The sequence below is a fragment of the Notechis scutatus genome, chromosome Z, assembly GCF_049901735.1.
Source record: "Notechis scutatus isolate UNSWTSFEM ecotype Mainland chromosome Z, rNotScu1.2, whole genome shotgun sequence".
NCBI lineage: Eukaryota > Metazoa > Chordata > Lepidosauria > Squamata > Elapidae > Notechis > Notechis scutatus.
Window position 1 is genome coordinate 59618331 of NC_142025.1, and position 13400 is coordinate 59631730.

At 39.3% G+C, this 13400-nt stretch overlaps 1 protein-coding gene across 6 annotated transcripts in view; it reads left to right on the top strand.

The window, feature by feature from the left end:
* TRAK1 (trafficking kinesin protein 1) overlaps positions 1-13400 on the top strand; it is a 289447-nt gene that overhangs the window by 132827 nt on the left and 143220 nt on the right. Inside the window, exon 1 of one of the 6 annotated variants that reach the window (XM_087947772.1) lies at positions 3012-3305. The exons of the other annotated variants lie outside the window; for them this stretch is intronic. Within the exon in view, the coding sequence (XP_087803898.1) occupies positions 3242-3305 (64 nt within the window). The 5' untranslated portion in view covers positions 3012-3241. Of the gene's footprint in view, positions 1-3011; positions 3306-13400 lie in introns of those variants that run through there. 6 annotated transcript variants of the gene reach the window in all.

A 13400-nucleotide genomic window follows, 5' to 3' on the forward strand; every position in this document is an offset into this window, starting at 1 on the left:
GACTCAAGCGTCTCGCAGCTGCCACGGTGCTCTGGGGACTGGATAGGGGGTCAGGATTCAATCCTGATGGCCAGAACCCCCCAAGGGACAATCCTGGAGACGAACTGCAAGATTGTCCCAAAACGCGAGAAATGCCTGCTGCCGCCGAAAAAAGGGACGTTTAGCAGCAGATGCGGCTAGCCCAAGTCAAGGGAAAGTGGATCGGGAAAAGGCGAGTTAAATAAGATGCCAACTCCCCCCCCCCAGCCCAGGTCACATGGGCTCTCAGGGTCACCTCCACCCAAATTCCAACCAGAAAAGGAAAAAAACCAGTCCACCAGCAAGGAAAGTTTAAAAATTAAATAATAAGCAAAAAACTGCAAACCGGAAAAAAAGGCGTGAAAAAATGAAAGTGCTAAATCAGCAAGCCTCTAAGACAAAAAGCTTAATCCAGGGGGTGAAAATTCTTCTACAATCTGAACTATTCAGTGCCCTTAAAGTGAAGAACTGGGGACCATTACCAGGGGGTGTGTCCTCAGTTTTTCAACTCGGTCTGCAGAGCTGGGAGACTAGAGACTACCCATCCTTCAGCTCAGTGGAGAAGAACATCCTTAAATTTCACAATTACTCCTTCACAGGTTAATTTAACAACTAAAAGTAACTGGTACAGATACTATTTATTGTATTTCAACTATATGACTATGCTGTTAAATCACTGGAACGTGTAATTCTTTTTTTTCCTTCAAAATCTTATTAAATACATTATTTAAAAATATTGAACATGGTGAAACCGTTTTAGACATATCTTTGCAGACCACCTGGTTTTTATTATGGAGGAAACAGAACAATCTAGTCCAAAATTCATAGAGGTATTAGAGGATTATGGCGATGTCGCTGGACTAACAATAAACAAAGACAAAACTAAAATGTTAGTCAAGAACATAATAAATAAAAAAAAAGAAATTCTGGCCAAGAGGATGAACATTCAGATAGTTAAAAGAATAAAATATTTAGGAATTAACATTTCAGCAAGATGTAGTACAATCAAAGAAGATAATTATGATAAATTACTGAAAGAAATAAAAGGATTTGGAAAGATGGGCTAACTTGAGACTTTCATTAATAGGAAGAATATCTGTAATCAAGATGAATGACTTGAATGTTTTTTCTGTTCCAAAACATATCCATAAAATTAAATAATTGGCTTTTTTTGGAGAGCTCAGTAAAATGACGTTAAATTTCGTATGGCAAGGGAAAAAGCCTAGGATTAAACAAAAACTTCTACAGGAAGATAAAGAAAGAGGAGGATTTGTCTTACCGGGGTGGGAGATATATTACCAGGCAGCAGCCCTCACCTGGATTAAAGATTGGATAATCCTAAAAAATAGAATATTATTGCAGCTAGAAAGCCATAACTTACAGCTGGATTGGCATGCTTTCCTATCGTACGACAGGCATGGCACCCATCAATACTTTCAAAGGCATAAAATCAGACGCGCTATTTTTAACATGGAACAAAATCAAACATCAAAACTATATGGAAACACCAGCTTGGATATCTATGCTAGATAGCGATAGTACACCCAAATCTGTTTAACCAGGAAAAAATTATTACTTATAAAGATATTATAAATGAAGAGGGGGAATTAAAATCTAGACAGGACTTAAAACAATAAGGGGTGGATTTGGAATGGTGGGCTTACTTGCAGATTCAATCAAGATATGGAAAAGATTAGAAAGAATGGGGGATTAATAGGTAGGAAACGGTATTAGATGACACGATAGCAGTGTTCTAATATCTCAGGAGCTGCCACAAAGAAGAGGGAGTCAAGCTATCCTCCAAAGCATCTGCAGATTTTAAAAATGATATAAAGACATTGGATACCAAAATAAAGTATGATTTATCATGACTTTCCTAGATGGGGAAGTTTTAGATGTAAAAATCAAGGGTATATTTCTACAATCAATAGATGCATACTTGAAAGTGATTTTTATGCAATTGATTTTCTAATGTCCCTCAATATAAGCTTCCCTTTATATTTATATTTATATATGTAATTTTTCCAGTAATACTAAATTATTAATACTATAGATTACATTGTCTTTTTTTCTGAAGAATGTATTAAAAAGGTAATATTTGACAACACTCATGTTCTAATATTTAGTTGTAGACGATCCCAATATACGATTTGAAGTAATTATGATTCGGAAACATACGGTACATTCATTGAATTTTAAGATTAGATTTAGAATTTTGTGAACATATGAAATGAATAAGCATATTTATTCATTTTCCATGCCTACAAAATTCTAAATGATAATTGCTTGTTAAATTCCTATCTTTTCTATAAAATCAATACAAGTTTGTGTTTTTAACAGGATTTCTGTTTTAGAAAGAATGATAGCAAACAGTATGGAAAGAGATCAATGTTTTACATTATACAAAATGGCTGTGGCTTGCTGCAAACATTTATGTGCTGTCATAGGGGTCAGGTATTTGGAGAGTGGATCACTGGTTTGCAGAACAAGCACATAAGAGCTTAAAGGGACTTTAAGAACTTAAAGGAGTTTTTCTTCGTCAAGAATGTAGACATTTATATGTTATCCTAAAGCAATTGCAGAGGTACTTGCAGAGTTCTTTCATCTAATTTGGACTGTGGGGGTTATGTTAGGGCTGCATTTTAACCATAAATTTTATAAATTATGAACATTTATGCTGCTGCTTAATGAAAGAATATTACTCATATGTAAATGAAAGGCATTTTTCAGGTTATTTCTCTCTTTAGAGGGGTACCCTTTGCTAGCAATCAGAAGCAGCAGTGTATATTTCCATCCTCCATTTCTGCATCTCGTTCAGAACCAGCCAGTCTCCATGGCAACCTATTAGATTGAAAGAGATATGGAAAAGAAATGAGTTAGAAACCCCAAGTGGTGGTGTGTGCCTACAACATCAGCTTTTAAGCCTTCTGATTGGGTGGGCTTAATTCCCACCCCCACTGCTTCTCTATAGAGCTTCTCTATTAGAATAACCTGGTGCAGCAGCTTCAACAGCCTTTCCCTTTTGAAGTTGCATTTTCTTTTAATTTCTAATTTCTGCATTGACTCTCTTTCTGGTAGAGGATGTTTATCATATTATTAATAATCCCAGAGTTCCTTTTCAACATGGTGATTGGTAAAAGCAGGCATGCACGGCTGTATTTCACTTGACCTCTGTTATATTTCTGTTAAAACCTCTTTCGAGAGTGCCTAAGGAGAAGGAAATATGCAGAAATTCATTGAAGCAGATTACTACGAGTTGGATTGGTATTATGAAGAATGTACAGATGGTAATTTCATGATTTTGTAATAATTCTATATTATACTAATGATCTAAGCTTATCTATCAGTGTAGCAAGAGAACTGGAAGAAATAGTGAAGTGATGGTGCAGTTAACGTAGACAGATTTAAGCATTTCTTGGCATAAGTTTGAAATATGCTATAGGGAATTGTAATTAGAGCTTTTGGATAGTGGGAGTGGCAGCAGAACATGGGTATTAAACATCTTTTGGGGAGAAGGAATTTCTTCTGAAATGCTTATTGTGTATAGTTGCTGGTAGAGCTAATTCTTAAATCCATTTCTTTTGCTGGGAAGTGTATATTTTTAGAAAATTGGCTAATCATCACATATTACACTGTAAAATGGAAATGCCTGCATCTGTATTGTGTCTGTGTGTGTCTCTGCCTGTAAATATCTAGATAGGGAGTTAACGTCTCAGTTTGGGATTAAAAACTTTATTGAAGGAAATAGAGTATTTTACCAGAAGGTTAAATTTGAGGACTCTATCTCCATCATAAGCATCTCTCGAACTTTCTGTTTTCTGCTACATTGGTGATTCTGCTATCTTGTAAAGCAGGATGTGATCACTAGTCTCATGATAAAGTAGAATGCAGGGAGGAGTAACTAAAACTGTACCACGTCTTGAGGGAAATTCAAATCTTCTAATTTTGCCTCTGAACAGAAACACAAAATGAAAATGCAGAGCTCAGAATAATATTTTTGACATACTGTTTATAAATAAGGAAGATGAATTTATAGGGGAGCAAAAGAGATTATTAGGAATTTAGCATAAAATATAAATTTTAATGTTAGGATTTAGAAGGATTAGGATAAAATGGAAAATAAATACAGAAATGATGCACTGTTTGAATACTCTTCCGAGGTTGATATGGTGCTTATTACATGCAAGAATAACTATGGTGACTGACAATGGTGACTGATATTTGAGAAATGCTGTTTAAGATAACACTTGTTTATTATATGATTTTCTGGTTTATCAGAATGATCTATTTCTGGATTAATTGAATGAAATAGCACTTTAGGTTGGATGATCCAATGTAGAATATCAAGAAAAAGACATGTTTCTATTTCCTTATTTGGCTTTCAATTTACTAAATTGGTCTTCAGGAAGTTTCTAAAATAGTTAATTCTAAGGTAGACATGGAAAAATAATGTTGATAGAGAAGAAATTTTAGTAGTATCACTATATTACTAGCGTTAATCTGATAAAGGGGCCAAATGTTTACTTCCTGACTAGATGTTTCTTTAATCAACATTCATCAATTTACATTTTTGAATTGTAATTTGGCAAAGATTTTTTTTTAAATTGGAATATTAAATATGTTCCACCTAATGCAAAATTTTGGTCAGCAGTCTTATAGTATGTCTGTGTTTATGAATGCATCTAAAGCAGGGGTGTCAAACTTGATTTCATTGAGGGCTGCATCAGGGTTGACCTTGGGGAGCCCGGCGCATGGCCAGAGTGGGCATGGCCAGCTCGATGTCACTCACTAAGGCTCTGTTTTCAGCTGCAACCAACCTCCTGCAGCCCTCTGCCATCGAAAATGGAGCTTAGGGAGTCTGGCCTTCCCGAGCCCCATTTTTTACTGGCAGAAGACTGCAGAAGGTCATCGCAGCTGAAAATGGAGCCCGGGCAGGTAGCGTACAGACTCCCTGGGCTCTGTTTTTGCTGGGAGAGGGCTGCAGGAGGCCATCATGACCAATAACGGAGCCCAGGCAGACCCCATGCGGCCTCCCCAGGCTCTGTTTTTGCTGGTAGAGGCACAGTGGGCCAGTCCTTCACTGTTTCCAGGGCAACCTTATGGACTAAATCTAAGCACCCTGCAGGCTGAATTCGGCCCGCAGGCCTTGATTTTGACAGCCCTGATCTAAAGCATGGTCAACAAAAAAACAGGGAAATCTGTGCAAATAGTATAGCAGAAAAGTCCAAATTATTGGTTCTTCTCATGAATAATGAAATTTAGATCTAGCATTTTGTATATAGATTCATCCATGTGAAATTATGTTGAGGAATGTAATAAATTTATTGCTCAGTTTTTAAAAAAATCAAGTTTGTAAATGACCAATGCACATAATAATCAACTGAATATGTTCTAATCTGTTGAGACTGTAACTCTCAATATTCCTGGACAGCACAGTGTTTTGAATTATTCTGAATTTTGATAATTACTTTTCCACATATCTAGAAGGCTTTCAATGGGAAAAACAACAGCTCCTAATCCTGCTTTTATTATTTTATTACTATTCACTGTAACTCTACCATCTTAACTACCCTAATATTATTTTAATGTTTCACAGAGCTAACCAATAGTTTTTTTCCTAGCCCTCAAATCTCATAGTAATTGATTGAAAGTTTGCTTTTAAATTTTCTATGCTGCATTTGTCAGAAAATGTTCTGGTTTTTATGTCCTTTTCTGAAAAACAGTAAAGCATTTGACTACATACATTCACGTGATCTTTGAGCAATTTTACCTGTAGGGATCAATGTGAATTTTGTTGTTATTTTGATTTTATGCTACAAAGAGATATTTTGTTCACAACTGCCTCAAACAGTGATAATATAGATATATTGAAATGTTTTATAGTGCCCCTCTTGATAACAAATGAAGACTTAATTGCTAATATGCTGGACATTGTATTTTCTTGATGCTTTAATATTTTGTATGTTTCTTTTCTGTACTCTTCAATGCTACTTGGCTTTCTTGTGAAAGAAAATAGAAAAGAATGTTAAATAAATAAAATAAGACATTTGCATCCAAGTTTGTCATTGTTTAGTTAGGTTAAGTGTTCAAAATATGAGTTAAATATGTGCCAGCAGTGTGCAGCTGCTGCCAAAAAAGCCAATGCAATCCTAAATTGCATTAACAGAGGGATACAATCAAGATCAAGTGAGGTATTAATACCATTCTATAAAGCCTTAGTAAGACAACACCTAGAATACTGCATCCAGTTTTTGTCACTATAAAAAAGATGTTGAGACTCTAGAAAGAATGCAGAGAAGAGCAACCAAGATGATTAGGGGACTGGAGACTAAAACATATGAAGAATGGTTACAGGAACTGGGCATGGCTAGTGTAGTGAAGAGAAGGACCAGGGAAGACATGATAGTAGTGTTCCAATATTTGAGAGAGGAAGAGGTCAAGGTATTTTCCAAGGCTTCCGAAGACCAAACAAGATGCTTCTTTATTTTAAAAAATAAACACCTATCAATTCTGCCGATGTAATTGTCTCCACAATTACAAACTATTTGGTAAACAATTTGGCATTGATAGGTTGTGCTTCCTTAATTATGAGCAGTGATAACCTCTGGGTTTGATGTAATATGTGAAGCTGAGCCTTTGAATGTGGCTTCAATTAAGGTATTTAAGCGTCGAGTTGTCAGGCGTGCTAATTGATCCCCCCTTAAAGGACAGCTCAAATACCTTCTTTTTACTGGCAGTTGGAACTCTCAGCTTTGGTTTTCTTATTTTATGATATTCTGGTGCCCCTAAGAGAGAAGCTTATCAAAACAACTTTAAAGGACTCATTTGAGCTTGCTAATGAGTTGAATATCCTCAAGGTGAAAGATGACATCATGTGCTTGGTAGATATTCAGTCTTTATCCACTAACATCCCACTTCATGAAACAATTGACTATGTATGCAGTGTAGTGGAATCTAACCAGATATCAATTCCTATACCAATTGACTAATGGTGGGATTCAAACAATTTTACTACTGGTTCTGTGGGCATGGCTTGGTGGGCGTAGCATGGGAAGGTTACTGCAAAATCCCATTCCCTTCCCATCCCATTAACCTGCTTTCCAGCTCCATTCTCCTGTGCAGGGCAACAAAAGAAGACACAGTCGATTAGCTGGGACTCAGGAGGCAGAGAATAGATTGGGGCGGGACCAGTCAGAGGTGGTATTTGCCGGTTCTCTGAACTACTCAAAATTTCCACTATCAGTGCTCCAGAACTGGTCAGAACCTGCTGAATACCACCTCTGCAATTGACATTCTCAAACAGACTGTATTTTTATGCACTGAAAATGTTTCTTTTCATTTCCTTGGACAGTCTTATCAACAGATAGATGAGATTGCGATGGGAAACCCTTTAGGTCCAATCTTAGTTGACTTCTTCATGTATAAGATCAAATCACAGTCATCTGATCTTATATCCAGGTTGTCATCTTATAGATGCTATGTAGATGATCCACTGATTTTTTTGCTCATCAAGACAGACTATTGATGACTTTGTGTATCATCTGAATAGCTGTCATCCCACCCTGAAAGTCACCATCGAATAGGAAGTAGATCAGCAGTTACCCTTCCTGGTTATACTGGTCATCCAAAGGAGCGATGGCTCCATTAGAAGCATGGTCTGGTCAGTATCTGAATTACTCAAGCTTTACACCAGTGAAGTATACATGTGCGCTGGTATGGACATCATTTATATAATTTGCACTGAGTACTGTTTAAAAGAAGAACTAATTTTTTTAACCCAAATACTCTGCTCAAACAGTTATCCCAAGCGCTTTATTGACAGGCACAGTAAAATAAGCCAAGAGTTCCAACAGCCAGTAAAAAGAAGGTATTTATTGAACTGCCCTTTAAGGGGGGATCAATTACCATGCCTGACCACACAATGCTTAAACACCTTAATTGAAGCAACATTCAGTATGGCTGAGCTTCACATATTGCATGAAACCCAGAGACTACCACTGCCCCTAATTAACAAAGCGCAACCTATCAGTGCCAAAACTCATTGTGTTTTCCGATTTATAATTGCAGAGAAAATTACATCGGCAGAACTGATAGGTGTTTGGCTTTCAGAATAACGGAGCATCTTCCAAAAATGAGTCCAAACAGCCTTGTGTAATCCAACAGCAGCAGCAAATCATCGTCATAAAATGTCTTCTTTGGCCATTGCGAGACACTTACTATCTATGGATCATCAGGTGGATCAGAACTCTGCATTTAAAGTTCTATGCTATCTGAACTCTCATTTCCTGCTGCTTGCTTAGGCAATTTGAAGCCCCCCCTTACGTGTGCAGAAATGGCTTTATGTCAATCTACGCCTCCCGTGGGTATAAGTCTTGCCATTTGTTGCTTTCCTGCATACATTATAGACTTAATTAATTAATGCTCTTGCTAGATCTTATATTTGAGGCCGATTTTAACCATGTTATTGTAATGTAGGTATTGATGAAATTGTATCTACTCTGTTCAACTTTTGATTATATTGTTCAAATTATTAAAAGGAACTAACTTCTAACATTACTTTGTTAATGTAGGCTTCTTGAGTTACTATATCCTCTGTGTCATTTCGTAACTGACACAGAGCAGTGAGGAATAGTTCCAGTCAGGGGAGGTTGTGCCATCCTGGAAATGAAAAGCAAAATAGAAGGAAGGAAGGAAGAAAAAACATGAAGTCATAACATAGTACACGGGTTGGTAGTCTTCAACCATCTCAACTTCAGACATACATATACAGTTTTTGTCATGAAGTGTGTAGCCCCTAAACCACTTGTATCTGTAATCATGTTTTATATTGAAAGTAGACTTAAATGAATAAAATTATGTAAAAGGTTAGTTTAGATCAGTTACCAAAGTTTGTCTTTACCCAAAGAGAGAGATCCTTGCTCTGACATGAATGCAACCACCATACATAGCTTTTAAAACAATAATAGTTTTTCCTTGGCACTCCCCTGGGACTTCCAAAATACCAATTTGGAGTCAAATCCAAAATAATGCAAAAGTCTATGACTGATTCTAAAGCATGTCTGAATATATTTTAGATGACAATTTTATCATTATCTATAATTTAAAAAAATCAGGCATGTTTATAATAAAGACATAAATCCTATGTTTTTAAAATAGGGTACTGATAAATCCTTACTCTGAATTCTCCATTGAGCTGCTCTGAGCATCCAGAGAGTGGGAGGTGCTTAGTTTCTGCTTGGATAGGCTGGACTTAATTGTTAGGATGCTCTTACTCCTCCCTGACTCCTCCCTGGCTCCTCCCTAGCGTCCCCCAGTTTTAGCTAAGCCTTTGTTGTGGTAGGCAGCTTATCCTTGCCCGGAGCAGGAACACTTTGAGGTTTGGATATCTTTAAAACGAACCAGCTTTCTAAATTGGTCTTTACTTAGCTCCAACTGCAATTACAGAGGAAGCAGTCGGACCAAATCATAGATCGCCTTTTGGTGATCCAGATGCATTTGCGCCCACAAAGCTCATAGCGCTATTAATCGGCAGTCGCGTCTCCTGGAGATACGCGGTTTCCTTTCTTTCACCAAAACACTAATGTTCTTGCCATTGTGATTCAATTCTGCGCTGTTTAAACAAAGCGCGCTTTTCTTTCTACCTTTTCTCCAGTGGCAATTCCTCCCCTCGAAGAATGCAGGGGTGGGGGCGTCGGAGCCCTTGTTGTCCCCTCCTCATCGCTCAATTGCAGAGCAGCCATTTTTTATTTTTCACTTACTCCAATTGAGCGGCGAAAGTTACTGCTGTGTTCGCACCAAAATACGGCCAGCACCATCTTCAAAGGGGCCCAGTGGCCATTTTTGGCACCCATTCTAATGGACACCGCCATAAACATGTTGCATCATGTGGCCGTTCACTGTTTTAATAGTATTCTGTGAGATGCTTTAACACTCTCTAAGCTCTTGGTGCAGTTTACAGAGGGAAATAAAGATTTTCAACTCCCTTTACTCCGGTTTCGGGGAGACAAAAAAAAAAAAAGTATATTCTTGTTGGCTGCCCTCACACTGGATATATGTATGTGTGTATGTATGTACGGTATTCAGCTTTGTTCAGGTATTTTCCCACGTCATTATAGTTGTGCTTTTAAAGTTGTAGCAACATTTCGGCAGAATCTCATCTGCCATCATCAGGCTTCTGTATAGTGTTCGCCTGTGAGTCAGACTTTCACAGCCGTTTCTGTTTTAAATTTGGTGCTAGCCTACTGCTGTGCCAGAATGGTTTTTTCTTCATCCTGATTGGTTGGGAGTCTTGGTCTGTGTTTATTGGTCTTGGAGTTTATTGGTCTGGAGTTTGCTGTGTTCTGCTTGATTGGTGTTTCTAATATCTTCTGTCTGTTTCGTAGTGTTTTTTTTTTGTCTTGATTGGCTGGCAACATTGTGTTTTGTGTATTGGGGGCTTTTAGTGCGGCTTGGCTCTGAGTAAATGGACAGCTATCATTTATTAGGAAACTAGGTTTCATCTGGGTGCCTGGTTGGGGTGTGTTTGAGCTGGAGGTATCAGGGGGGATCTGTTTGTGCCCAGGTGTTTGCCTGGCTTGTAGTGTGGAGATTTTTTTGTTTGTGAGTGCAGGCTTCCAAATAATTGACAGTCTGGTGGAATCATCTCTTCTATTCATGCTTTCAGGTCTTTTTTCAATCTCTATGGCTTCTCTGATAATTCTGTGGCTGGGATTTTCTATAGTGGCTAGGGTTTGGTGCCATTGAAAGCACAACTATAATGATGTGGGAAAATACCTGAACAAAGCTGAATACCACACACACACACACACACACACACACACACACTATACTACAGATTACTTTGTAAATTGAGGTATCTCAAAAATTGCAATGGCAAACAGAGGGGTCGCTGAAGCATGGACCCTAGATAAGTCCAAAAAAGCTAAGGATCCATCAAAGGCCGCAGAGAAGGATGCCACCAGATGCCAAAAGGTGCTTGAAAAGCAAATTGAAAAATGTACTAAGGAGGCTGAAAGGATTTCCCAGCCTCCTCCCCCAACCCCATTGCCTCAAATTCAGCAAACCCCAATGGCCTTAGACTTATCCATTCCATCTAGGCCTACTAACATCGCACAGGCTTCATCAGGTGTACAGGCTTCAAGGCGGGTCCCCAAGGTGACCTTTACACCAACAGCGGCTGGCCTGCGTCAGGAGGAGTTCCTGCCAGACGAAGTTCTGGAAACAATGAAAGCATGGTGGAACTGGCGATCTGCAGAGGAATTGCAGCGGTGGTGCAACAATCCATGATGGCCAGACAGATCCCTGTGTCGGAATGTGATTCACAGTCAGTAAGATCTCTATGCAGAACATCACCTGCATTATCCTCAGGTACCTCCTCAAGGGGAGCTTTCTATCATTTCCCACATGCATTCACATGATGTACAGGAAGAGGGAGAAGGAAAGGATCAAATGGAGCAAATAGATGCAATATCAATTCAAGATAGTGAAATCCTATTGGAGGCGGAACCCCCAGAAAGAGGTATGTCAGATGACAAGAGCATCAAGCCTGACCAACCTACCTTTACGGGGCTATTCTGTCCACAACTTTTCAAATCTCTCCTTTTCAAGGCCAAGGCCACAGCTCGCCTCGAGAAGTCTCCCTCTACCCAACAACCTGAATCTCAAGAAGAGTCAGAGAATTTGATTTTCTCACAACCCATTAACAAGGTTGATGTTATTCCTGCCCCCACAACATTTGATAAGAAATTCTTTAATTTAGCTTCAGAATTTTCTAAATTCCCTGAATACCCCTGAAGTAGATGAACCAGTAGCGGCATTGGCATCCTCCTCCACCATTCCCACCAAAGCGGAGAAGGCCCTTAATCCAGAGGAGAAGAAAGCCAAGATAGCTCTCTGAAAGGCACATCAATCTGATACGTGGGCCACAAAGGCGGCAACAGCCACGTACTTCTTCACTAGGTCTTCCCTCAGATGGCTCCGTCACCTGAGGGACACCATACCAAATTCTAATGTCAGGGCGCATCAGGACATTGCCAAACTGATTGCAGCTGCAGAGTTTTCTGCGGATGCTACATACAATTCGGTCAAATTTTCAGCTTGAGCCATGGCATCACAGGTTACAGCCCATCGCTTGTTATGGCTTACACATTGGCAAGCTGATACCAAACGCAAATGGAAGCTGGCCTCTTCCCCAATTTCGGGCAATAAATTGTTTGGCGCTACTTGAGATCCGCTGCTAATTGAGACCAGAAGCAAAAAGAAGATTCTCCCCTCCCTCCTTCGCCACTCAGACAACAGAACCTATCAGCCCTTTCGGAGAGGCTCCTTTCATCCCTATTATCAAGGTCCATTCTCACCTAGATTAAAGAGAGTGTTAGGATATAGGGGGGGCCCACAGTCATATAGATCGGAATTCGCTGATAGAACTTGTAGGGGAGGACAAGGGAGGAGATCTTTTAGGGGAAAAGGGAACAGAGGTTTCCGACGTCCAAGATAACTCCAGGGATTTTGCTCCCATTGGAGGACAATTAAGGCTCTTTGCAGACCGTCGGGACTCCTCTACATTGGATTCCTGGGTTTGCGACACCATCAGATTTGGCCTGGCTCTGGAGTTCTGCTCCACACCACCAAACTTTTTCATGAAATGCCCTCTCTCCAGGGATCCTTTTAAAAGGAACTTGATGGAGACAGCGATCAGGCATTTACTGGAAATCAAAGCCATCCAACCAGTGGCCCAGGATCAACAAGGGCACAGGTTCTACTCACTACTTTTTGTAGTCCCTAAGAGTTCAGGGGGATGGAAGGCAATCCTAGATTTAAAATGGCTCAACCGTGCTCTACTCTATCGCAAATTTAAAACCATTCTGCTCAGCATAAGGAAAGGTGACTTTTTGACCTCCATTGACTTAACAGAGGCCTACTTACACATACCAATTAGACCTTCACACACCAAATTTCTCAGATTCTGTTACAACAACCAACATTTTGAATACATCGCCCTGCCCTTTGGGTTGTCATCTGCCCCACAAACTTTTACAAAGGTTCTGGCAGCGCTAGCCGCCCACCATAGGGGCACTCCTGTGAGACTACAATGCTACCTGGGTGACATTTTGATCTTATCTTCCTCATCCAGGCAGGCAGAATGGGATACTCAAACTACATTGCAAACCCTTCAGCAACACGGTTTTTCCATTAATTGGGCAAAGAGTCAGTTGTCTCCTTCAACTTGGTTATCTCACCTGGGCTCGGTAATAGACATGATTGAAGGAAAAATGTTTCTATCCCCTGAGAGACAGGAGACCATTAAGAACTAAGCTAGAACGGGTTCCTTTAGCTGATTTATCAAAATTACTAGGGAAAATGATCTCCTGTATTTCTATTAT